This window comes from Bufo bufo, chromosome 2 (assembly GCF_905171765.1).
Source record: "Bufo bufo chromosome 2, aBufBuf1.1, whole genome shotgun sequence".
Classification (NCBI taxonomy): Eukaryota; Metazoa; Chordata; class Amphibia; order Anura; family Bufonidae; genus Bufo; species Bufo bufo.
The window spans coordinates 581,963,817-581,990,386 of NC_053390.1; the positions used below are offsets into that span (position 1 = coordinate 581,963,817).

General features: G+C 41.6%; 1 protein-coding gene across 1 annotated transcript in view; it reads right to left on the minus strand.

Moving 5' to 3' along the window:
* Positions 1–414: 414 nt before the first annotated feature.
* The window catches only part of TACR3 (tachykinin receptor 3), a 390,525-nt gene continuing 364,369 nt past the window's right edge, over positions 415–26,570 (minus strand). The window contains exons 4-5 of the mRNA XM_040420490.1: positions 2,024–2,220; positions 415–736 (exon numbers count right to left, since the gene is read on the minus strand). Of these exons, the coding sequence (XP_040276424.1) occupies positions 415–736; positions 2,024–2,220 (519 nt within the window). The remainder of the gene's footprint in view (positions 737–2,023; positions 2,221–26,570) is intronic.

The following is a 26,570-nucleotide window of genomic DNA, read 5'->3' on the forward strand; positions in this document are numbered from 1 at the left end:
AATTCCCCATTCTATATTCAATTAATTGAAAGAGGGTTTTTTTATGTGTGCCATAGCATTTTTTTTTCAGTCTACAAATAGTATTTAAAAAAAAATCAAGTCAATTGCACTGGCAATGCACAAACACCACAAATATTACACAGGCCAACACAATGCCTTTATATTCACTTACTGACATGTAATATGTTTTAATATTGAGAAATAAGAGATTCACGAGGAGTCATGTTCTATGTTTGGACACCAGGCTAATGAGCAGGAAACTAACAAACTACTGATGTTTGCAGTCAAATTTTCTAGCATTAAATAGAACAGTAATTTTTTCTTGTCAGCCCTCTTTCATTACAAGAGGAATAACAATTGGCTGAAAATGGATTTCTCCTTTCAGTATTTAGTTATTAGTGCCTGCTTCATAATTCATGAATAACAATCTACTGATGTACAAGGTGAACTAATGAAAATGGAATTTGTGGAGGCATCTGTAGAGTTTTTTCGGGAACAACCATTTAATGTTGATTCGCTAGAAGCACCTCTTTTCTTGTGGCTATGAATAGGCCTGGAGCTTTCTCCATCATTTGGGTCAAACACAACAGTCATGCTGGATTCCATTCTGGATACCGTATATAGACTGCTTTGTCTTGTTGGGTGGAACCTGGTGGATTTGAGCTCTAGTTCATCATAACTGGATACTTCAATAAAAGGACACCATCTGAATGCTCTTTTAAAACCAGCACGAAATCTGAAAATAAATAAAAAAGGACATAAACGAGTAAAGTAAATCTATAATTTTAAGATTTTTTTCTGAAGTGAACACCATGTGACTCTTCCATGATCTAAGTTCAGCAAAACTACATAAAGTCTGTTTTGAAACTTAGGGCCACTTTTATTAAAGACTGGCATTTTAGACGCCGGTCGTAACAAGCTCTATACCTGGCAGTCGATCCGCCGGAGATATGAAGAGGCGCCAGCCTTTTCATAACTTCGGAGGATCCACCGTTACTTCTAAATGTAAGACAGATTCCGAGCTGTCTTAGATTTAGACCATTTTCTATGCCTAAAACAGGACTACAAAATGGTAAATGAGATGGGCCTCCCAGCCCGTCACCTTTCCTGCCCATACCACATCCACATTTTTAGACCTGGCATGAGCGGGGAGAAGTTGGATCCTGCGCCAGTAATATGCCTAATTTAGGCATATTTCTGTTTAATAAATGACCTCCTTAGCTTTTACTTTTAACGGATTGCCATTAGTTATAGTGGTTGGATTCTCAAAAAAAAAAACATTGTCTTATCAAGCACTGTAAACTCATCCCATGCAATATAGTCTTATTTTTAGGATACATTGAGCCACATATATCACCTAGGTAAAACTGTATAAATCGGTGTAGGCTACACATTAATGTTTTTTTAACAATTAGAGTTGACAATTAGAGAATTTGTACTGTAGATCAGGAAATTCCTGGAATAGAACTGGTCCTTGTTTTATGAAATTGTGCAATAAAACATATATGTATTGTAGTTAGACTTTTTTAACAAATAATAGTTTTAACATTTGTCTTTGTGACTATATGTAAATCCTCTTATTTGCAAAAAAGACATGAGCTAACAATGGCATAATTTGTACAATTGTATAAATGACTTTGGAATTTGATATCTAGGTCCCATTATGCAGATAATACTTTAATGATAAAGTTATGCTTAGGTTCTAAAAACAAGGATGGGAAAGAAGAAGTTAAACTCCACATACAACTCAGAATAAAAAATAGCATGTCACAGCTTATGATGGATATGTATCACATGAGACATATTATTTCAGATCATTGACTCTAAATACTTCTAACACTAATTATAAGACAGAAATCACAGTCTGGAAATTTGCCAAATAATTTTTCACTCCCTATGGAGTGGCTTTTGCCGCCTTGTTAAACATTTAGAATAGCTGATTTAATTCTTGAAGGGTAATTGTCATATCAGGCTCACTAATTGATAGATCTGGGCATAAGGTATTTTCATGTTTTTCTCTTACCTTTTATTCAGACAGCAATATATTATGGGGTTGTACATTGTTGAACTCATTGCCAGCCAAAAAATTGCTAAGTAGATTTGCTGGATGTATTTCCACCTTTCCACTTTGATATCAAGTGCAGTTACAATAAAAAATATATGGTAGGGAAGCCAACAAATTGCAAAGGTGACCACCACCACAATCATCATTTTCACCACCTGCAAAATTAAAGGACAAGGACAACATTACCTACTTATTCTATCATATTGTAAATTGTAAATTGATATTGATGAACATCCAGCAAATATGTATCCATCATTTATTATGTTTGTATTTCATATAAATACCAATGATTTGCATATTAATGAAAGGTAAAGATGAGGTAATGGTTATGAATACATGCGGTTTGAGACAAAATGAAAAATGTCAAGTTCAGTCTTTATACATACAGTACTCATCTGCCATTTGACAAGTTGAATAGAAATAAAGCAAAAAAATAAAAAATAAGGTACAAAACCTAAGGAGCTATATAGAGCTACTGTATGTACTTGAACTTAAGGGAGTTTTCCACAACTTTCAACTTGATGACCTATACTAAAGATTTGTCGTGAATATCTGATTGGCAGGGGTATGACTTCCAGTACCACTGATGATCAGTAGCTCTTTAATACACAGCTCCCATTTACTTCAATGAGAGTAGTGCTGCAGTAACCCGCTCCATCCATTACACAACGGACTGTGTATTACCATTGCATATTTCTGGTTCCAGAGTTATCTAAAAACTCTACATAACTTTGACGTATCCACTGCCTGTTTAAAGCTACACCAGCTGTCTTGTTGGCATTGAGTTAGACCATTTTCTACACCTAAAACAGGCAGAGAAAATGATAAATGAGAAGGGCCTACTGGCCCGCCCCTTTCCCACCCAGAGCACGCCCCCTTTTTTAGACCTGGTGTTTGTGGGGAAAAGTCTGTCTGCGACAGATATATGCCAGAAAGTGGCATATATCTATTAGTAAATAACCACCTTCCCCAAATATTTATAGATGATACATCAGATATTTCCCAGAAAGCTTTTTCTAGAGAGTTTAAATAAGTATGGTCAACAACTATGGATGTAAAATCAGATTTTGGAAAAATCTAGAAGAGTCTGCTGAATGACCCCTCAACTGTGATAAATAAGGCACACAAAGGTGATGTGAAGGATCTCACCACCTATATATCTCCACCTATATATAAGCCTTTAGCCAATTATCTTATGAGATTGAAAACCGAAAGCTTCCAATTGATCCAACATCTCTTTTCAGGAAGAAGATTAGTGGATTTATTATGAGATGTCGGGGGGATCATTATGGTGAAGGTAGAACAGTGCCTGCATACTGAATCTCCAAGGGCTGCCAATACTGTACTTGCACCCAAAATTATAAACATCTGAAGAGGTCTCCTAGTTGACCTATCGTCTCAGGTGTAAAATACATGTTTTTTTTAAATTCAAATTAGGGATATGACGATCATCAATAGTATTAGACATATATTTGCTTGATAGAAAAAGCTTATACATGAACATCCTTCAAAATAAAAGTAGTAGTATAAGGGCTCTTTCACATGAGCGAGTTTTCCATCCAGATGAAATCGGATGGCATTTATTTCATTCTATGCACATAAGCTTTGTTTTTCATGCATCATCTTTGCATTCAGGAACAATTGCAGCATGTTCTATATTTTTCACACAGCCTTCGCTCCATAGAAGTGAATGGAACTTACATCCAGATGCAATGTGTTTTTAACTGATGGTTGCAAGGAGAGAGTAAGATTGTTATTCTTCAGCATTTCTTCACATGAGTGAAAAACACATGCAATCCGGAAGGAAAAAACGTACATACTGAACGCAATCGTAGGAAAAAGTGATTGAATTTGTGGGCAAAACCATCAGTTTTTCCCTGAACACAATCAGTATCACACGTGTGAAATAAGCCCAAAATAAAAATTGTGCCTTGATACCTTTCAAAGGTGAAGGAAGCTTTTCACACACTTAGTAATGATATACGGGAGGTTGCATCAACTGTTTCATTCTCTGCAGTTTTGCCTGTGCATAATCTTCAGCATGACAGGCAGATGTGCATTAAGGAATTCAATGTATAGTTTGGTGAATGGTGTCTGAACCAAGGGTTTGGTTTTGTCTCATGTTAGCTCTAGTTGGAATGGAAAAGAACTGTACAAGAAAGATGGTTTGCATCTTTCTCTCAAGGGAACGAATGTCCTCAGTGAACAGTTCAAAGTATTTGCTAAGGAGCATTTAAACTAGGAAAAGGGGGGCAGAGAGTCATAATCCAGCAGTCCGACTGCCCCCGGAACAATGCCCATCAATGCCAGTAGCACTGAGGTTAAGAAATGACAAGCTCAGAGTCTTGTCTACAAATGCTCATAGATTAGGGAATAAGATCAATGAACTTGAAGCTATAATGGCATCTGAGAATATAGATTTAGTGGCTGTTACTGAGACATGGTTCAATGGGAGTAATGACTGGGATATAACAATACCAAGGTTCTCTCTATATAGGAAAGACCCAGGGGAAAGGCAAGAAAGGGGGAGGGGTGGCCCTGTATGTGAGAGATAGCATAAAATCTAATTTAATACAAGTTAGCGAGACCAATTTAGAGTCAGACCAATTTAGAGCCAGTCCGCCCCTGAGTATCTTAATAACATTCAATTGTTGGTCTGTTTTGTAGATGATATTTTTATGTTGTGGAAATAGTAGGAGTTACTTGAATTTGTGCAAGATTTGAAAAGATGCCACCATATGATCACATTTTAGTGGGATATCATAGAAATACTATTCATTTTCTTGATTTAGAAAATGTTGGAGGGAAATTGGAGATCTCCTTTCTATTCAGACTAATGGAAATGAATAACATGTTATCTTTTCAGAGTTATTGTACTCTTCATATCTTTAAGAGTTTCCCAAGAAGCTAGATATCACAAGCAAACAGTGTAGTGAAAAAAGACAAAATATGCAATATATTGCTCACAAATTTATTTCATGAGGATATCCCAAAAAGGTTGTCAATATGGAGGTTCAGAAAATGAAAGAATCTTGTGCTTGATGGGAGAAATAAATAAAAAAATGAATGCATGGTGTTTTCGTCAATGTACGACGAACATGTATCTTTGATTAAAAATACTGCGTGCACTTAATGGGGAATCTTGAAACTTGATCTACTATTTGGGTCTTAGTTTTGTGAGACCCCGATGTGGCCCAAGGGGAAGCACTGATACATGCAAAACGGCTGTTGCCTGTATGCTCCATGTCCCATTACTCACACAGTTGCTTTTAAAATGAATAAAGGACATTTTTATATCGTTGTGTGCCACTTTTGTTTTGTGAGACCCGAATATTTGCATACAAAAATCGTTGAATAATATGCAAGTTAGGACAGATACTAGAAAGATGAATATAAACAGACAGACATTTCTGTTTTTCTAAAGGAAAGAAACTTTTGCCTGCATTGGTTGCCAGAATAGTAATTCCTTAACCAAGCAAATAGATGTGATTACAACAATGGGTACTCTAGTTCTGATGTGCAGAGGTGGCTCTTCCATTAGGCCACTTAAGCTGCTGCATAAGGCCTTGCGCTGTTGGGGGCCTCGCTCTGACTCCCACCCGACACCGCCGCAAGTACAAATTGTACTTGCGGCAGTGTCGGGTGGGAGCGTCCTTGGGTCAAAACATTCTGGGCTTGAGCCAGTGTCCCGAAAGCTATTCCCCACCCCCCCTTGTACTTGTCCGCTGATCTGCTAGGCTGCTGCGCTGCGCGGTCATGAATTCAGTCACTTCAGAGCGCAACCCTGTCCTGCGACGGTCACGGGTCTCGTGAGATTACGCGCCGCAGGATGGGGTTGCGCTTTGAAGTGACCGAACTCATGCCCGCGCAGCAGCCTAGCAGATCAGCGGACAAGTACAAGGTGGGGGGCAAATTTCATAATATGAGGCAGTGTGTGGGCAAATTTGTGAGGCAGTGTTGGGGGCAAATAACTTAATGGGGGCAGTGTGGCGGACTAATTACTTAATGGGGGCAGTGTGAGGGGAAAATGACTTAATGGGGGCAGTGTGGCGGACAAATTACTTAATGTGGGAAGTGTGGGGGGCAAATGACTTAATGGGGGCAGTGTGGCGGACAAATTACTTAATGTGGGCAGTGTAGGGGGAAAAATTACTTAATGGGGGGCAGTGTGGCAGACAAATTACTTAATGGGGCAGTGTGGCGGACAAATTACTTAATGGGGCAGTGTGGGGGCAAATTACTTAATGGGGGGGCAGTTTGGCGGACAAATTACTTAATGGGGCAGTGTGGGGTGCAAAATACTTAATGAGGGGCAGTGTGGCGGACAAATTACTTAATGCGGGCAGTGTGGGGGCAAATTACTTAATGGGGGGCAGTGTGGTGGACAGATTACTTAATGGGGCAGTGTGGGGGGCAAAATACATAATGGGGGGGCAGTGTGGGGGCAAATTACTTAATGGGGCAGTGTGGGGGGCATATTACTTAATGTGGGGCAGTGTAGGGGGCAGTATTACTAGTGAGGGCATTCTAGAAGGGAATTACTATTGGTGGGGACTATGAGGAGCACTATTACTATGGGGGCACTATTATTTCTTCAGGATAGTATTTGTGGTATTGAGGGCCGGGGGCACAGCGAGCAGCAGGATAACACTGTGGGGACTCCAGGTTGGGGGATAATGATAAAAAAGTGAGGACACTAAGATGTCTGATGACAAAGAGATCTACATCGAGGAGACGTCACCTGGAGGCTCTGGATGTGACAGGTATGTGCTGCTGTATAGCAAATACAGCAAAATGCAGTGTGTGGGGGGAGGGTCGATTTAGAGAACTGGGCGAGGGTTAATGCAAAGTGTTACTATGCACTGTGAATATAAGCCCGTACTGTGTTGTCACTGTGCATATTAACCCTTTACTGTGATGTCACTGCATATTAAAGGGGTACTCCGGGATAGGAAAATAAATCCCCTATCCAAAGGAAAGGAGATAAGTGTCTGATCGGGGGGGTCTGGCCAATGGGATCTCCCACGATCTCCTGTATGGTATTTCGGATCTCCTTCTGCCCGGAGCCATGGTCAGCACTTGTGTATCTCCGAGTCTTCCATAGAGATACATGGAGGGGGAGTGTTGACCACACCACCGCTCCGTGCAGTGGTTGACACAGATTATTTCTTGAGGACTGAGCTGGGGCGCCGTACGGGAGATCACGAGCATCCCAACGATCTTCGTGGGGGCCTCATGTTCGAGATTCGCCTAAAGCCTCACAAAGTCTAGAGACACCTCTGCTGATGTGGAGATATTTTTACATGTGAGACAAGGAACACAATTCATTTATTAAAGTGTCCATGTAGCAAGGGATATATAGATATATTATTATATAGGATATTAAGATAAGATTTGTTGATAAGACAATATAAATGAACATAGGTTACATATGAGAACATATAGGACACTAAAAGAAAGGGAAAAAATAATGAATGGGGTTAAACAGGCTTAGGTGGTTAGCCACTAAAAGCATAAAATAATGAAAAAAAGAACATAGGTTTGGAGATGCATCAGTGACAAAGCATTTTTATGAGAATGAATTGAGATGGCATATAGTAGAGGAGGTATATAAGGATAACAATGCTAGTAAAACCAAGAGGCATATATTACAATGTGAGGTTATCGGATTGTAAAGTTTGGGAACCCTGCATGGTTAGGACCTGGTAGGACCCCTTTGGCAAGTATCACAGCTTGTAAACGCTGTTTGTAGCCACAAATATGATTTCTGGTGATGCCAGGAACAATTAAGCAGCAGTCCCAAAAAGGTTGAGTGAGTCCCTTCTCCAATATAAAACACAAAGGTACATAAATATGGGTCCGCGCTAGACTTCAAATGGCGAGTGTTTCACAAACAAGAAGTTTTCCTGGAGATTCCGCAGCTTCACTGATACATCCCCAGTTATAAGCTCTCGATACCAACCAGCAAAGCGATTTCCTTCAATAGGAACAGATCATAGTGCAATACCCGAATCTTTGGTTTAAAAGTAAGGTTTATTCTACTCACAAAAAAGACTTGTATAGAGCATGTAAATTAGCCCCGACCCGGGTTTCGCCTTCGCTTCGTCTGGAGCGTTACAATCTGATCCGCCCGAACTTTGATCTTATGTGCTCAGAGTCCTATGTCATTTCCGTTTCCCGAATATAAGTTAGTATACAATCGCATAACATTCTCGTATACAAAATAAAATAAAATTCATTAAAAATTGCATACATAAAAGTTGAACAAACACTCTGTAATTAGTGCCAAAAGCACCTGGCGTGGTATGACATATGCACATGCCTTAAGGAGAACAGCAATATCGTGCATTTACCGATTCATACCTGTATCCAGAATATAAATCGCTTGTCAATTCGGGTGGTGCGTAATGGTATTTCATATAAAAAATACATACATACACTCACCTAAAGAATTATTAGGAACACTTGTTCTATTCTCATTAATGCAATTATCTAGTCAGCCAATCACATGGCAGTTGCTTCAATGCATTTAGGGGTGTGGTCCTTGTCAATACAATCTCCTGATCTCCAAACTGAATGTCAGAATGGGAAAGAAAGGTGAGTTAAGCAATTTTGAGCGTGGCATAGTGTTGGTGCCAGACGGGCCGGTCTGAGTAATTCACAATCTGCTCAGATAACTGGGATTTTCACGCACAACCATTCTTGGGTTTACAAAGAATGGTGTGAAAAGGGAAAAACATCCAGTATGCGGCAGTCCTATGAGCAAAAATGCCTTGTGGATGCTAGAGGGTCAGAGGAGAATGGGCCGACTGATTCAAGCTGATAAAAGAGCAACGTTGACTGAAATAACCACTCGTTACAACCGAGGTATGCCAGCAAAGCATTTGTGAAGCCACAACACGCACACCTTGAGGCGGATGGGCTACAACAGCAGAAGACCCCACCGGGGTACCACTCATCTCCACCACAAATAGGAAAAAGAGGCTACAATTTGCACGAGCTCACCAAAATTGGACTGTTGAAGACTGGAAAAATGTTGCCTGGTCTGATGAGTCTCGATTTCTGTTGAGACATTTAAATGGTAGAGTCCGAATTTGGCGGTAACAGAATGAGAACATGTATCCATCCTCTGATGGCTACTTCCAGCAGGATAATGCACCATGTCACAAAGCTCAAATCATTTCAAATTGGTTTCTTGAACATGACAATGAGTTCACTGTACTAAAATGGCCCCACAGTCACCAGATCTCAACCCAATAGAGCATCTTTGGGATGTGTGGAACGGGAGCTTCGTGCCCTGTATGTGCATCCCTCAAATCTCCTTCAACTGCAAGATGCTATCCTATCAATAGGGCCCTGTTTCTAAAGAATGCTATCAGCACTTGTTGAATCAATGCCACGTAGAATTAAGGCAGTTCTGAAGGCAAAAGGGGGTCCAAACACCGTATTATGTATAGTGTACCTAATAATTCTTTAGGTGAGTGTATATGTCAATGATATGGAAACTGCTACTCTCCTTAAAATACCTAATACTATCCCCATCCCACCCTATGTCATTCAGAGGAGCGACTTATGGATATTGGAGGTCTCTTGAATGATAATATTATTTTAGCCCATACTGACTGCTTTCATGTCCCATTCGATATTGGAGGCCATTGGGTTGCAAGGTGTTAAGTTCATAGATCCATTTTCGCTTCTATTTTGTTAATTTGTTACACCGCGTCCCCACCTCTCCAATTCTTAGTACATGTAATACCCAACAAATCTCAATCCTGCAGGATTTTTGTGGTGAACTCTTTTAAAATGTGCAGATACACTATGTGTCTCTAGACCTCTTTTTATATTCCCTATGTGCTCACTGATCCTGGTTTTTAGTTTCCTTAGGGTTCTGCCCACATATTGTAGCCTGCAGGGGCACTCCAGAACATAGATTAACCCAGCAGACTCACACGATATTTGTCCTTTCATTCTCATGTCTTTTTGATTGGAACATGAAGATATGGTATTTTGTGTCCTACATTTTTTGTCTGCTGAGGATCTGTTCTTGCAAGCCAGAACAAAAACCGCACCACACTAAATTATTTTTGGTGGTAACTTTGGGTTTTTTCTTCAAACACCACTATTTTGTTGCGTACCGTAGGGGCCCTTTTGAAAATGAATGTGGTTTATCAGGAATCATTGGGCCAATCACCACATAATTTTTCAGGACCCTTCAATTCCTCCGGATTATTTGCTTGATCTTAAGACATAGGGCTGAATACGTGGTTTTAAACGCCTACTTATATTTTTCAGTATTTTTGTCTCTATCTTCCTTTTTGACACTAATATCTCACCAATTTCTTTCTCTGATCATCTAATAACTCCTCATTATACCCCTTTTCTTTAAACCTATTTAGAATAATATTGCTCTGTACCTCATAATCTACCTGACGGGAACAATTCCTTTTTATACGTTGAAACTGGCCCATAGGGACCCCTTGTAGCCATGGGCTATAATGACAACTGGTTGCGTCGATGTACCCGTTCCTATCCGTGGGTTTGAAAAAGGTTTTAGTTATTATAGCTGGTTGGTTATTGATATTTTAAAAATCGAGGAAATTAACACTGACCTTGCTGGTATCTCAGTGAATTTGATATTCCATTGGTTACTATTGATATGTTAAATAAGCACATGAGAGAGGACTCGTCACCCTTCCAGATGCACAGGCAATCGTCGATGTATCTTCTCCAAAGAAATCACATCCCTCCCTCACCTTCTTTTTGTATAGTGGGGGTGATGAAAATTTGTTCCAATAGGACATAAAAAGATTGGCGAAACTGGGTGCGAATTTCGCACCCATCGCCACTCCAGATGTCTGTAAATAAAAAGAATCACCATACCAAAAATGTTATGGGTCAAACAATAATCGATGCAATTTAGATGAATTCCTTTTGATCATTTGCCATGTGCGCATCCTTATCCATAAAGTATTTACTGCCTCCAATCCTTTATCATTGGGAATTATAGTGTACAGTGATGAGACATCTCTGTCATCAGATGCACATCATCTGTCACTGTACCCACCTCCTTCAGGATCTTCAGAACATGACCTGTATCTTTAAGGTAAGATGGCACAGTGGGCACATATCTCTGGAGAAATATGTCCACAAATTCTAGAATCCTGCTGTAATGGATCCAATCCCGGAGACAATGGTTCTCCCAGGTGGATTGGCAGGATCCTTGTGAACTTTGGGCAAGTAATAGATGAAGGGTGTGATTGGGTGAATATTATGGAGATAGTCAAATTCTTTCTTATTTAAAACTCCTTTTACCAACCATCTCTCAAGTAGTGTTTTTAATTCTTTTTTATATTCATTAATAGGGTCCTTTTTCAGCAATTTATAGGTTACCTTATCTCCTAAGATGCGTCCCATTTCTTTCTCATAGCCACTCTTATCAAGGACAACTATCCCCCCACCCTTATCCGCAGGTTTAATTATTATATTTTCATTATTCTCCAAATTCTTTAAAGCATCTTTCTCTTTCCGACTGAGATTACTTTATTTTTTTTTATTGTCTTTTATCCCTTCCAATCCTTTTATTATTCCTCTTTTAAAGGCCTCAATGCACTCATTGTCCCTGTTGTTTGGGTAAAATTTTGATTTATTTTTAAGGGTGGTATGTGATTGTTGTTCTGCCAACCCTATACTTATTGGTGGTTTGGAATTCATATACTTGAAAATATAGAGTTTTCTAATATACCGATGTATGTCCAAATATACCTCAAATTTGTTGCCCTTATGTGTGGGGGCAAACTTAAGACCTTTGTTGAGGACTCTTTTCTCTTCTTCTTTTAACTCATAGGAACTTAGATTATATATCCCTATTTGCTCTCCCGACCTTTCTTGGCTTGTGGACTTGCGTTTTCTTTTTCCTCCTCTCTTTCCTCTATAGTCTTTTTGTCTTCCCCGGAGTGCTTATCAAACTCTCTTCCTTTTGAGCATTGTCTAGTAAATAGGCCTTTCATCATTTGGTGGGGAAAATTTTCCAACCCCATATCCTCTGGTCTACTCTCTCCCTTTTCTCTCACCTTCTCAGATCCTCCTATATTTCTGACCTGCTCTTTTCCACCCACACCTTTTGATTGTTGTGTCCCTTGCTCATTGTTCACCTTGAAACGTCCCTCTCTAGTGTCATTATGATAGCCACTCCCATATTATATGATCTACCATATCCGTTGTGTTCTCCTATCTCATACACCTGTTTGCTAGTTTTACCTAAATTGGCAAAGGTATCTGAGGCCTCAACTTGTTTGTGTTTCTCCTCTCCTTCCTCAATTTTTTTCTCTCTCGCCATTCGCCATTATTATAATAATCGTCATTAACTTTCAGATATTTTTTCTGTTTTTTTCTTTTTAAACCTCCTGTTCAACCTTTAAAATCTCCTTCTGACATTTATAGGAAAGTTCTTTATATTCCTCCATATCCTTAAAGGTCAATAACTTGGTTTTAAATGCCATCGATTTTGTTGCATAATACCGTCAGTTAGTTTTTCTCTTTTCAATAATAAACCTCATTGCATTCAAACCGCAGCTGTTGACAAACTTCTCGCATCATTGAGATCCTCATCATCATCAGAATTGATTGGAGTTGCCACCTGAGACTATCAGGGATTTTTTCTTCCACCAGAAATTTTTCGAGTGAAATAACATCCCATTTGGTCATAATTTCTTTGCATATCAGGTGTTTGCAATTCAATAAAAACCTCATCAAAATCATTGATTGAGGATCTCTTTCTTTGTGTTGAACACTTCATCTATATTCAGATGTAAATTTTCTCTAAACTCAAAGATATCCATATTATAAATCCCTGACCCCCACAGTGGGACTAAGACAAATTAAAGACACAAATATGATTTCTGTGTGATGCCAGGAACAATTAAGCAGCAGTCCCAAAAAGGTTGGAGTGAGTCCCTTCTCCAATATAAATACTTTTAATGTATGCAATTTTAATGAATTTTATTTTATCTTGTATACGAGAATGTTATACGATTGTATACTAAACTTATATTCGGGAAACCAGAAATTACATAGGACTCTGAGCACATAAGATCAAAGTTCGGGGGGGGATCAGATTTGTAATACCCCAGATGAAGCGAAGGCGAAACCCGGGTCGGGCTAATTTACATGCTCTATACAAGTCATTTTTGTGAGTAGTAATAACCTTGACTTAACCAAAGATCGGGTATTGCACTATTGATCTGTTCCTCTGAAGGAAATTGCTTTGGTGGTTGGTATCGAGAGCTTATACTGGGGATGCATCAGTAAAGCCGCGGAATCGCCAGGAAAAACGTCTTGTTCGTGAAACACTCGCCATTTGAAGTCTAGCGCGGACCTAAAGGTATGTACTTTTGGCGGTTTGTAGCCAGCCAATAGTCTTTCAAATCTTGTCAGAGGGATTTTTATCCATTCTTCCTTGCAAAAGTCTTTCAGTTCTGTGAGATTTCTGGGCGTCTTGCTTGCACTGCTTTTTTTAGGTCTATGCACCAATTTCAATACTGGTTAGATCAGGGGACTGTAAGGGCCATGGTAAAACCTTCAGCTTGCACCTTTTGAGGTAGTTTATTGTGGATTTTGATGTGTGTTTAGGATCATTATCCATTTGTAGAAGCCATACTCTTTTCAACTTCAGCGGCCCATATTTCCTGGGCCACTTCAGCTGTGAAGGCAGTTCCTTGATCACTCTCTATTAGAGTTGAGCGAACCCAAACTGTAAAGTTCGGGTTCGTACCGAACTTGAGGGTTTTCGGCACCCGGACCCGAACCCGAACCCGAACATTTACGTAAAAATTCGGGTTCGGTGTTCGGCGATTTTTATGGCGCTTTCTGAAAGGCTGCAAAGCAGCCAATCAACAAGCGTTATACTACTTGCCCCAAAGGCCATCACAGCCATGCCTACTATTGGCATGGCTGTGATTGGCCAACTGCAACATATGACCCAGCCTCTATTTAAGCTGGAGTCATGTAGCGTCGCCCGTCACTCTGCTCAGATTAGTGAAGAGAGAGGCTGCAGCTGCTGTGAGGGAGAGATCAGGGAGAAATCTCATCAAGAACTGGTTTATGTACTCAGCGATCTATAGAAAATATGTTTTGTGGGTGCAGTGCACAATTTTTTTAAGTCTCCCCTGAGCCAACTACTGCTGAAAACGAACTTTTTTTTCTTCAGTTAGTCAATATCAATACATGATCGGCAGCCATTTTATGCAACGATAGTGCACCAGCATAGGCTACCTGCAAGTCCAGAAATACAGCTTTCGCATACTGGGGTGAAAAAACCCTCTAATATACTGCACATCTGGGATTAGACAAGCAAAAATGACTGTCACATTTAGGACAGAAATACAGCTTTATGGTTTGGGTGAAAAAAAACCTCTAATATACTGCACATCTGTGATTACACATGCCTAAGTCACTGTCACATTTAGGACAGAAATACAGCTTTTTGGTTACTGGGGTGAAAAAAGCCTCTAATATACTGCATATCTGGGATTACACGTGCATAAGTCACTGTCACATTTAGGACAGAAATACAGCTTTTTGGTTACTGGGGTGAAAAAAGCCTCTAATATACTGCACATCTGGAATTACACGTGCATAAGTCACTGTCACATTTATGACAGAAATACAGCTTTATGGTTTGGGTGAAAAAACCCTCTAATATACTGCACATCTGTGATTACACATGCCTAAGTCACTGTCACATTTAGGACAGAAATACAGCTTTTTGTTTACTGGGGTGAAAAAAGCCTCTAATATACTGCACATCAGGGATTACACATACATAAGTCACTGTCACATTTAGGACAGAAATACAGCTTTTTGGTTACTGGGGTAAATAAAGCCTCTAATATACTGCATATCTGGGATTACACGTGCATAAGTCACTGTCACATTTAGGACAGCAATACAGCTTTTTGGTTACTGGGGTGAAAAAAGCCTCTAATATTCTGCACATCTGTGATTACACATGCATAAGTCACTGTCACATTTAGGCCATAAATACGGCTTTGGCATACTGGGGTGAAAAAACCCTCTAATATACTGCACATCTGGAATTACACGTGCATAAGTCACTGTCACATTTAGGACAGAAATACAGCTTTTTGTTTACTGGGGTGAAAAAAGCCTCTAATATACTGCACATCATTGATTATGTAATATCCCAGAGTTATGTTACTAAACTATTTTTCCCCGCTATTATTTGTTGGTAACATGTGCCTTGTCATCTAATGTGATTTAGTTTAATATTCCTCACAAATGTGCATATTCTAAGCCTGTTACATATATTTGCTGTAATTTCCATGTACACCAGCAGGTGTCAGCAATATGTCAGCAGGGCCTTAGTAACAGTTTAGCATATCTAGACTGGAATAGTACATTCCAGTTTAGCTCCCCCCTCTTTGAGCAGAGTGGGCTCGACCATGTCCTGCCTCATGGGGAGGGAAGGAAGTTAGAGTTAGTGTGCCAGCCACCCCGACTAGGGGAAGGCTGTGCAAGTAGGAGCTCCCAGAAATACGGATCCCGAGCCAGGATCTTGTCTGGATTGAGACCAAAGATCTTCATTCCCAGCCTAAGCCTTCAGCCTCAGCTGGTAGGAAGCAAGCAGCCACCTCCAGATCTCCAGGAAGAACCGTCCCCTGTGAGCACAACTGTGAGTACCATCCAGAGACCAGGAGAAGCCAAATTCCTTTTCAGCTAGTCAGTCCTATACACAGCAGAAGACAGAGCAGACGATAGTAATTCCTGCCATATTCTCCAGGCATATGATAGAAGCAGAAGACAGATTCCTGCCATCCATAGCCAATGCCTGCTGGGACCAAGGACTATTGCTATATCTCGTGTGGATTAATGCTGCATCAAGTAAAGACAAGTTTGAATTATATTACAAGTCTGGATCTCATTCATTGCTACCAAGTTCCTCAATTACTCATACTAGCAACACTCATTTTATTGCAAGTGATCCAGGATCCAGGAGTCCAGCCGTACCAAGGTAGGAGACACCGTTGACACTATTACTACTGCTACACAGAGACATTATACTACTCTGGCATTCCTAACCTGGTACGTGAGTTGCAACACCTTAAAGGGCCCTGAGATTGTACCCTGCGCACGCTGCAATTAGCGTTACAAACAAAAACAATAGAATTCTATATCCATATCCGGACCCACTGCATAATTTTGGCGTCCGCCTAACCGTACCACGGTCTGGCTCATTGCAATTACACGTGCATAAGTCACTGTCACATTTAGGCCATAAATACGGCTTTGGCATACTGGGGTGAAAAAAGCCTCTAATATACTGCACATCTGTGATTACACGTGTATAAGTCACTGTCACATTTAGGACAGAAATACAGCTTTTTGGTTAGGTTGAAAAAACCCTCTAATATACTGCACATCTAGAAAAAGACTTGCATAAGTGAGTGTCACATTTAGGCCACAAATACTGGCGCAGCAACAACTTACGAGATATGTTGACACACAGTCTATATGTAAGCCCTAAACCACAGTCCTGGTTGCGTAATTTGCTTACAGGGACATTTCCCTGTTGATCCTGCAAATTCTGTGGGTTTATAGACAAGACCAAGAGTTTTGCCAGCAGCAAATTAGACAAGACCTTTTTCATTAGGTCATTTTACAACTGCAAGTCGATTGGAGTTATCTACCTGAGGACATGCGTGTGTGGCATCAAATATGTTGGCAAAACCATTAGGGAGCTCAGGCGACGCATTGGGGAACATGTTTTGGACATCACGAACCTAAAGGACACCCCTATTGCACGCCATGTATCGGATTTTCACAGTGGAAGAACGTCATCGGTTAAGTTTCAGGTTATTGATTCTGTGAAGATGTCATCAAGGGGGGGTGATTGTGACCGCATCCTGCTGCAAAAAGAGGAGAGATGGATTTTTTCTCTAAACACTACCAAACCGTCTGGCCTTAATGATGCCATCTCGTTCGTGCCCTTTATATGAATACATACTGGCTTTGCTGAGTCCTATGTGATTCATATGTCAATCATCAGGGGTACTGTTGGATGTATTTGGGCTCCCTATTATACAGCTGTGTGTCAACACTCCTTCTTTGGTTCCTCGATTTTGATCTTATTCCACTGTCTATAGATGGTAATGTTCAGGTTTTTATGCTGCGATGGCATGTTCATACAGGGCCACCGTGAATTTCTCTGTTCTGAATGCGGCGCATTGCGCTTTCCCAGGGACCGATGTAGCTCCTCCCGCTGTTCAGCCATTGGATGTTCCTGTACTGAGCCTCCTGGCCAGATTGGCTGTCACGCGGGGGGCATGTCTAGCGGGGCGGGGTTTCACCCTTTGAATCTCTGCGTTTTGTGAGTCGCTTCGCGGCCATTACAGCGCAGATTTGTTTGCACACCAGCACGCTGCCCCTCAACCTAGAGGTGGTCGGCTTAGGCAGGAGCGTAGGTTACAGTGACAATACCGTACCTCACACTAGGGGAACTCGGTGATAGGCAGGTCACCCTACCTCTGCCTTATGTTCATAGCCTCAGTCAAACATCTATGTCAGAGGTTTTGGGCTTTATTATTTGTGGTGCACGTTGCTCCTGATAAAATGCATGTTTAGTGCATGGAAACGCGTAGAGCACTTACCACTGAGGACAGTGTCAGGGTAATCAGTGCTCCAGTCATATTAGACGGAGTCAAGGGTTTTACCCTGCCACAGTCCTGCACCTGTACTATGTTAATGCAGTGGATGTCTGCGCGCTGACATTCACTGTTGGGAGTGATACCTGGTGTCACACCTGGTACCAGATATCCAGCTATATAGTACCTCACCCAGGTCACACACCTAGGACCCTGTGGTGTTTTGGCCCCCCTAAGTGTTGGTGGGTTTTAGTTTGTGGGATCCACCCTTCATTCATCCTGATATGGTCCCACCTCTATCTATGTGGTTACTATGAGGGTGGTCCCATAAATCAGTGATGGTTCAAGTTGCTGCTTTGTGCAGTTTGGGTAGATACCCCTATATTTTATTGAGACAATATAATAAAGATTTTGTTATTTTGTTTTAGCGTCCTATCCCAACATATATTCATTTGATTGTGTAAGAGCACGCATACCCATTACACCACTTTCTAGTTTTTTGCAAGGTACACCTAACCACAGATACGTGGACCAGTAAGCACGGCCAGGGACGCTATATCTCCCTAACTGCACACTGGGTAAATGTAGTGGCGGCTGGGCCCCAGGCGGAGAGCTGTTTGGCGCACGTCCTTCCGCCGCCAAGGATCGCAGGGCATCATTCTTTGCCTCCTGTCTCCTCCTCCTCCTACTCAGTTTCCTCCTCTTCTACCACCTCCTCATCCGGTCAGCGACACACCTTCACCACCAACTTCAGCACAGCCAGGGGTAAACGTCAGCAGGCCATTCTGAAACTGATGTGTTTGAAGGACAGGCCCTCCACTACGCAGGAGTTGTGGCGGGGTATAGAACAGTAGACCGACGAGTGGTTGCTGCCAGTGGGCCTCAAGCCCGGCCTGGTGGTGTGTGATAATGGGCGAAATCTCGTTGCAGCTCTGGGACTAGCCGGTTTTACGCACATCCCTTGCCTGGCGCATGTGCTGAATTTGGTGGTGCAGAAATTCATTCACAACTACCCTGACATGTCTGAGCTGCTGCATAAAGTGCGGGCCGTCTGTGCGCGCTTCCGGCGTTCTCGTCCTGCCGCCGCTCGGCTGTTTGCTCTACAGCGTAACTTCGGCCTTCCCGCTTACCGCCTCATATGCGACGTGCCCACCAGGTGGAACTCCACCTTGCACATGCTGGAGAGACTGTGCGAGCAGCAGCAGGCCATAGTGGAGTTTCAGCTGCAGCACGCATGGGTGAGTCGCACTGCGGAACAGCACCACTTCACCACCAATGACTGGGCCTCCATGCGAGACCTGTGTGCCCTGTTGCGCTGTTTCGAGTACTCCACCAACATGGCCAGTGGTGATGACGCCATTATCAGCGTTACAATACAACTTCTATGTCTCCTTGAGAAAACACTTAGGGCGATGATGGAAGAGGATGTGGCCCAGGACGAGGAGGAGGAAGAGGGGTCATCTCTAACACTTTCAGGCCAGTCTTTTAGAAGTAATAAAATATTGAGGCACTCAGTTAGGAAATTTTGCAATTCAAGTATAGTTTTATTTCATTTCTCTGCATCATCCATTTGCCCGTGGTATATATAGAAATGACAGATTATTTCTGACCCGACATTCTGTCACGGTGGACCTTCATCAGCGGTCATATTATCTGGAATAGTATTGAATACATGTTTTAAATAGGTCTTTTACAGATGGCAGAGCATGAAGTTAAGTAAATAATAATATAACAAAACAATAAATAATTTACAAGCAAAGTTTGATAAAGTTATAGCAGCAAGGTAGGTAGGTGTCCAGATGTTGGTAAATACATATACATATAAATACATGGAGAAATTCATATACTCATGATAGTAGAATGAACATGATGTTTTATGGAGCATGATTATTTGGATATAAATAAAGAAATACTGTGTAAGGCAAACGACAAGGGGGGAGAGAAAAGGTGGCGGTGGATACAGTGGACATGATTCTATGGGGTTTTGACTTGTACCATAATTGTACAAAACGTAGTCATAGCGTATATCAAATACAGCCAAATATATCTCATCTGTGTCAAGTATGTCAATATTAATAAAAATTGCTTGCTCAATTTGCATACATATAATTGCTTGTTCAATATCTATAATTGCTTGCTCAATTTGCATATATATAAAGGCTCCGGGGGCAGGTATAGACGGTTAACTATGTGATCATAGCGTTAGTATTCAATATGACAAAGCATGCTGAGAAAACGTATTGGGAAAACACAGGGTATAAATCCCACAGGGGGTATCATATATATACAGGTATGGAGACATGAAGGTCAAAGCATGAAATATTGGAAATATGATAGGTCAGGGTAGCTTGAAGATGGAGCTTCATATGTACTACCTGTGGAAAGAAGATTAGAATCAGTTATCTACCTGTAAAATATATGGAGGTATTCCTGGGCACTGGATGCAGGACTGTTGATAGTGCTAACCGCCGTTTAAGTAGTGTGTTCCCTGGCAATTCCGGTCATGTGACCGGGGGTGACGTGCTGCGTGGAACGCACGTGTGCGTTCCATAGGGCGGAAGTCTCGATCAGTACTGTGAGGCACAATAATTCCGGTCACATGACCAGATGTGGCATGGTGTGTGGAGCACATGTATGCGTTCCATGTACCGTCATATGGGCGGAAGTAGTCTGAGTATGCGTTCCACTGTGGATTGGACTGGATCTATGTCCGTATCAGCGTTATTTCTTACTGTATGCAGTTGGGTCTGATGTACATTATATAGTGTGGGGTACTTGATGTCCGGTGAGGTAGTAGAGAATGATGAGGGGAGAGTGTGATTGAATCTGGAAACATGGATGACGTGAAATGACGTGGATATGGAATGAGAATGGTTAAGGAGAGTGCAATTAGATCTAAAAGCATTAATATAGAATGAGGAAGATTTATTGAAAAAGCGATAGTAAAGACTAGTGGCAGTAGATTGGGAGGGGAAGTGGGGTGGTGGGCTGGCCTCGTGGGTGTGGAGATAGGGTTTTATGTGTGGCATATTACTATAAGAGTATTCTGTTAGAGAGGAAGAGCGCGACTACCTAGAATGTAGATATGAAATATGATATGGGAATTAATGTAGAAAATAAGTATCATCTGGGAATAGTGGCACCAATCAATAAAGGGGGGGTTGGATGGGCCCCTTTTAAGATCTGTACGTGAGGGATTGTTGTGCCATAATGAACTATATTATGGTATATTCTACATGTATGTGTATGTATAGGACTGTTTGGTCAAAGGGGTGCATGGGAGAAAACATCTACATTCATATCTACATTCTAGGTAGTCGCGCTCTTCCTCTCTTAGCACTATCAACAGTCCTGCATCCAGTGCCCAGGAATACCTCCATATATTTTACAGGTAGATAACTGATTCTAATCTTCTTTCCACAGGTAGTACATATGAAGCTCCATCTTCAAGCTACCCTGGCCTATCATGTTGCCACTATTTCATGCTTTGACCTTCATGTCTCCATACCTGTATATATATATATATATATATATGATACCCCCTGTGGGATTTATACCCTGTGTTTTCTCAATACGTTTTCTCAGCATGCTTTGTCATATTGAATACTAACGCTATGATCACGTAGTTAACCGTCTATACCTGCCCCCAAAGCCTTTATATATATGTAAATTGAGCAAGCAATTATAGATATTGAACAAGCAATTATATGTATGCAAATTGAGCAAGCAATTTTTATTAATATTGCCATACTTGACACAGATGAGATATATTTGGCTGTATTTGATATAGACGCTATGACTATGTTTTGTACAATTATGGTACAAGTCAAAACCCCATAGAATCATGTCCACTGTATCCACCGCCACCTTTTCTCTACCCCCTTGTCGTTTGCCTTACACGGAATTTCTTTATTTATATCCAAATAATCATGCTCCATAAAACATCATGTTCATTCTACTATCATGAGTATATGAATTTCTCCATGTATTTATATGTACAGTTGCAAGAAAAAGTATGTGAACCCTTTGGAATGATATGGATCTCTGCACAAATTGGTCATAAAATGTGATCTGATCTTCATCTAAGTCACAACAATAGACAATCACAGTCTGCTTAAACTAATAACACACAAAGGATTAAATGTTACCATGTTTTTATTGAACACACCATGTAAACGTTCACATTGCAGGTGGAAAAAGTATGTGAACCCTTGGATTTAATAACTGTTTGAACCTCCTTTGGCAGCAATAACTTCAACCCAACGTTTCCTGTAGTTGCAGATCAGACGTGCACAACGGTCAGGAGTAATTCTTGACCATTCCTCTTTACAGAACTGTTTCAGTTCAGCAATATTCTTGGGATGTCTGGTGTGAATCGCTTTCTTGAGGTCATGCCACAGCATCTCAATCGGGTTGAGGTCAGGACTCTGACTGGGCCACTCCAGAAGGCGTATTTTGTTCTGTTTAAGCCATTCTGTTGTTGATTTATTTCTATGCTTGGGTCGTTGTCCTGTTGCAACACCCATCTTCTGTTGAGCTTTAGCTGGTGGACAGATGGCCTTAAGTTCTCCTGCAAAATGTCTTGATAAACTTGAGAATTCATTTTTCCTTCGATGATAGCAATCCGTCCAGGCTCTGACGCAGCAAAACAGCCCCAAACCATGATGCCCCCACCAACATACTTCACAGTTGGGATGAGGTTTTGATGTTGCTGTGCTGTGCCTCTTTTTCTCCACACATAGTGTTGTGTGTTTCTTCCAAACAACTCAACTTTGGTTTTATGTGTCCACAGAATATTTTGCCCTTACTGCTGTGGAACATCCAGGTGCTCTTGTGCAAACTGTAAACGTGCAGCAATGTATTTTTTGGACAGCAGTGGCTTCCTTTGTGGTATTCTCCCATGAAATCCATTCTTGTTTAGTGTTTTACGTATCGCAGATTCGCTAACAGGGATGTTAGCAAATGCCAGAGACTTTTGTAAGTCTTTAGCTGACACTCTAGGATTCTTCTTCACCTCATTGAGCAGTCTGCTCTGTGCTCTTGCAGTCATCTTTACAGGACGGCCACTCTTAGGGAGAGTAGCAGCAGTGCTGAACTGTCTCCATTTATAGACAATTTGTCTTATCGTGGACTGATGAACAGCAAGGCTTTTGGAGATACTTTTATAACCGTTTCCAGCTTTATGCAAGTCAACAATTCTTAATCGTAGGTCTTCTGAGAGCTCTTTTGTGCAAGACATCATTCACATCAGGCAGTGCTTCTTGTGAAAAGCAAACCCAGATCTGGTGTGTGTTTTTTTATAGGGCAGGGCAGCTGTAACCAACACCTCCAATCTCATCTCATTGACTGGACTCCAGTTGGCTGACACCTCACTCCAATTAGCTCTTGGAGATGTCATTAGTCTAGGGGTTCACATACTTTTTCCACCTGCACTGTGAATGTTTACATGGTGTGTTCAATAAAAACATGGTAACATTTAGTTCTTTGTGTGTTATTAGTTTAAGCAGACTGTGATTGTCTATTGTTGTGACTTAGATGAAGATTAGATCACATTTTATGACCAATTTATGCAGAAATCCATATCATTCCAAAGGGTTCACATACTTTTTCTTGCAACTGTATATGTATTTACCAACCTCTGGACACCTACCTACCTTGCTGCTATAACTTTATCAAACTTTGCTTGTAAATTATTTATTGTTTTGTTATATTATTATTTACTTAACTTCATGCTCTGCCATCTGTAAAAGACCTATTTAAAACATGTATTCAATACTATTCCAGATAATATGACCGCTGATGAAGGTCCACCGTGACCGAAACGTCCGGTCAGAAATAGTCTGTCATTTCTAAATTTACCACGGGCAAATGGATGATGCAGAGAAATGAAATAAAACTATACTTGAATTGCAAAACTTCCTAACTGAGTGCCTCAATATTTTATTATTTGGATCACGGCCTAACAGCCCTTGATTGGCACCGGTGATATTCCTTGAACAGAGTGCGATTCCTCACTTTACTACAGTCTTTTAGAAGTGGCTCAGAAAGAGGATTTTTGCAACAGCAGAGGCCAGGTACAAACTTGGCCAGCCAGGGCCCACTACTGGAGGACGAGGAGGAGGAGGATGAGGAGGATGGGGATGAAGCATGTTCACAGCGGGGTGGCATCTAACACAGCTCGGGCCCATCACTGGTGCGTGGCTGGGGGGATACGGAGGACGCAGACGATACGCCTCCCACAGAGGACAGCTTGTCCTTACCTCTGGGCAGCCTGGCACACATGAGCGACTACATGCTGCAGTGCCTGCGAAACGACTGCAGAGTTGCCCACATTTTAAAGTGTGCTGACTACTGGGTGGCCACCCTGCTGGATACCCGTTACAAAGACAATGTGCCGTCCATGTGATCGGAAGATGCGCGACTACAGGCGCACGCTGGTAGACGCGCTCCTGAGAGCATTCCCGACTGACGCCGGGGGACAAGTGGAAGCACAAGGCGAAGGCAGGGGAGGAGGAAGAGGTCGCCAACGCAGCTGTGTCAGCGCCAGCACCTCAGAAGGCAGGGTTAGCATGGCCGACATGTGGAAAAGCTTTGTCACCTCGCCGCAACAACCGGCCCCAACTGCTGATATGGAGCGTGTTAGCAGGAGGCAGCATTTGAACAACATGGTGGAACAGTACCTGTGCACACGACTACACGTACTGACTGATGGTTCTGCCCCATTCAACTTCTGGGTCTCCAAATTGTCCACATGTCCAGAGCTTGCCCTGTATGCCTTGGAGGTGCTGGCCTGCCCTGCAGCCAGTGTACTCTCTGAACGTATATTTAGCACGGCAGGAGGCGTCATTACAGTCAGACGCAGCCGCCTGTCCACAGCCAACTTGGACAAGCTCACATTCATTAAAATGAATTAGGCTTGGATCCCACAAGACTTGTCTGTACCTTGTGCAGAATAGACATTTATACCACCATCAAACATACATTCTTGTACTCAAGTCAAGTGCAATGATTCTTTGTTTTATTTATTTTTATTTGTCCCAATATTTTGGGGGCTCCCTACCCCAATAAAAAATAAACATTGTTGGCTACCTGTTCCTTCTCCATTGCTGCCTCCACCTACAACACCACATTCACCGCTTCCTCAACCTCCGACTCCATATCCACCTCCTTCTCTGAGTTGCAGGTTAATAATTTGTAATTTTTAGTTATTTTATTTCATTTTAAGTTATTTCCTTATCCACATTTGTTTGCAGAGCAGTTACCATGCTCTTAAGCACATTTTACTGCCTTTTACATCCCTCTAGCCTTTTCAAGGACTATTTTAGAGCCATTTTAATTCCAAAAATGCCAATTCTAGTGCCCTAAATTAAAAAAATTCTTATTTTCAATTGTCGGGTGACATTTTACAATTTTTTGGCGTATACAAACCCCTGCTGTGCCTGGGTGACAGGGGCCTAAATCTCTCAAAACCCTCTGTTGTATTGCTGGGTGACATGAACCCCCTTTTGCCGTGAATGAACCCCTGCTCTGCATTGCTGACAGGGAACTAAATTTAGTGAAAATATCTGTTACTGATCGGAAGATGCGCGACTACAAGCGCACGTTGATAGCATTCCCACCTGACAGAGGGGGCACAGTGGAAGCACAAGGCGAAGGCAGAGGAGGAGGAAGAGGTCGCCAACGCAGCTGGGGCACCACCTGCACCTGAGAAGGCAGGGTTAGCATGGCCAAAATGTGGAAAAGCTTTGTCAGCCTTGGAGGTGCTGACCTGCCCTGCAGCCAGTGTATAGTGTGAACGTGTGTTTAGCACGGCAGAGAGCATTATCACAGGCCGCAGCCAATGTGGACAAGCTTACGTTTATTAAAATAAACCAGGCATGGATCCCATAGGACTTGTCCGTACCTTGTGCAGAATAGACATTTATACCCGCCTCAACCATCCATTCTTGTACTCAAGTGCACTTATTCTTTGTTTTATTTTGTTATATGTCCCAATATTTTGGGGGATACCTCAATTAAAAAAAAAAAAATAACACAAATCAGTGTTGGCTACCTATTCCTCCTTCACCGCTTCCACCTACCATATCCACGTCATTTCACGTCATCCATGTTTCCAGATTCAATCACACTCTCCCCTCATCATTCTCTACTACCTCACCGGACATCAAGTACCCCACACTATATAATGTACATCAGACCCAACTGCATACAGTAAGAAATAACGCTGATACGGACATAGATCCAGTCCAATGTACAGTGGAACGCATACTCAGACTACTTCCGCCCATATGACGGTACATGGAACGCATACATGTGCTCCACACACCATGCCACATCTGGTCATGCGACCAGAATTATTGTGCCTCAGAGTATTGATCGAGACTTCCGCCCTATGGAACGCACACGTGCGTTCCACGCAGCACGTCACCTCCGGTCACATGACCGGAATTGCCAAGGAACACACTACTTAAACGGCTGTTAGCACTATCAACAGTCCTGCATCCAGTGCCCAGGAATACCTCCATATATTTTACAGGTAGATAACTGATTCTAATCTTCTTTCCACAGGTAGTACATATGAAGCTCCATCTTCAAGCTACCCTGACCTATCATGTTGCCACTATTTCATGTTTTGACCTTCATGTCTCCATACCTGTATATATATATATATGATACCCCCTGTGGGATTTATACCCTGTGTTTTCTCAATACGTTTTCTCAGCATGCTTTGTCATATTGAATACTAACGCTATGATCACATAGTTAACCGTCTATACCTGCCCCCAGTGCCTTTATATATATGCAAATTGAGCAAGCAATTATAGATATTGAACAAGCAATTATAT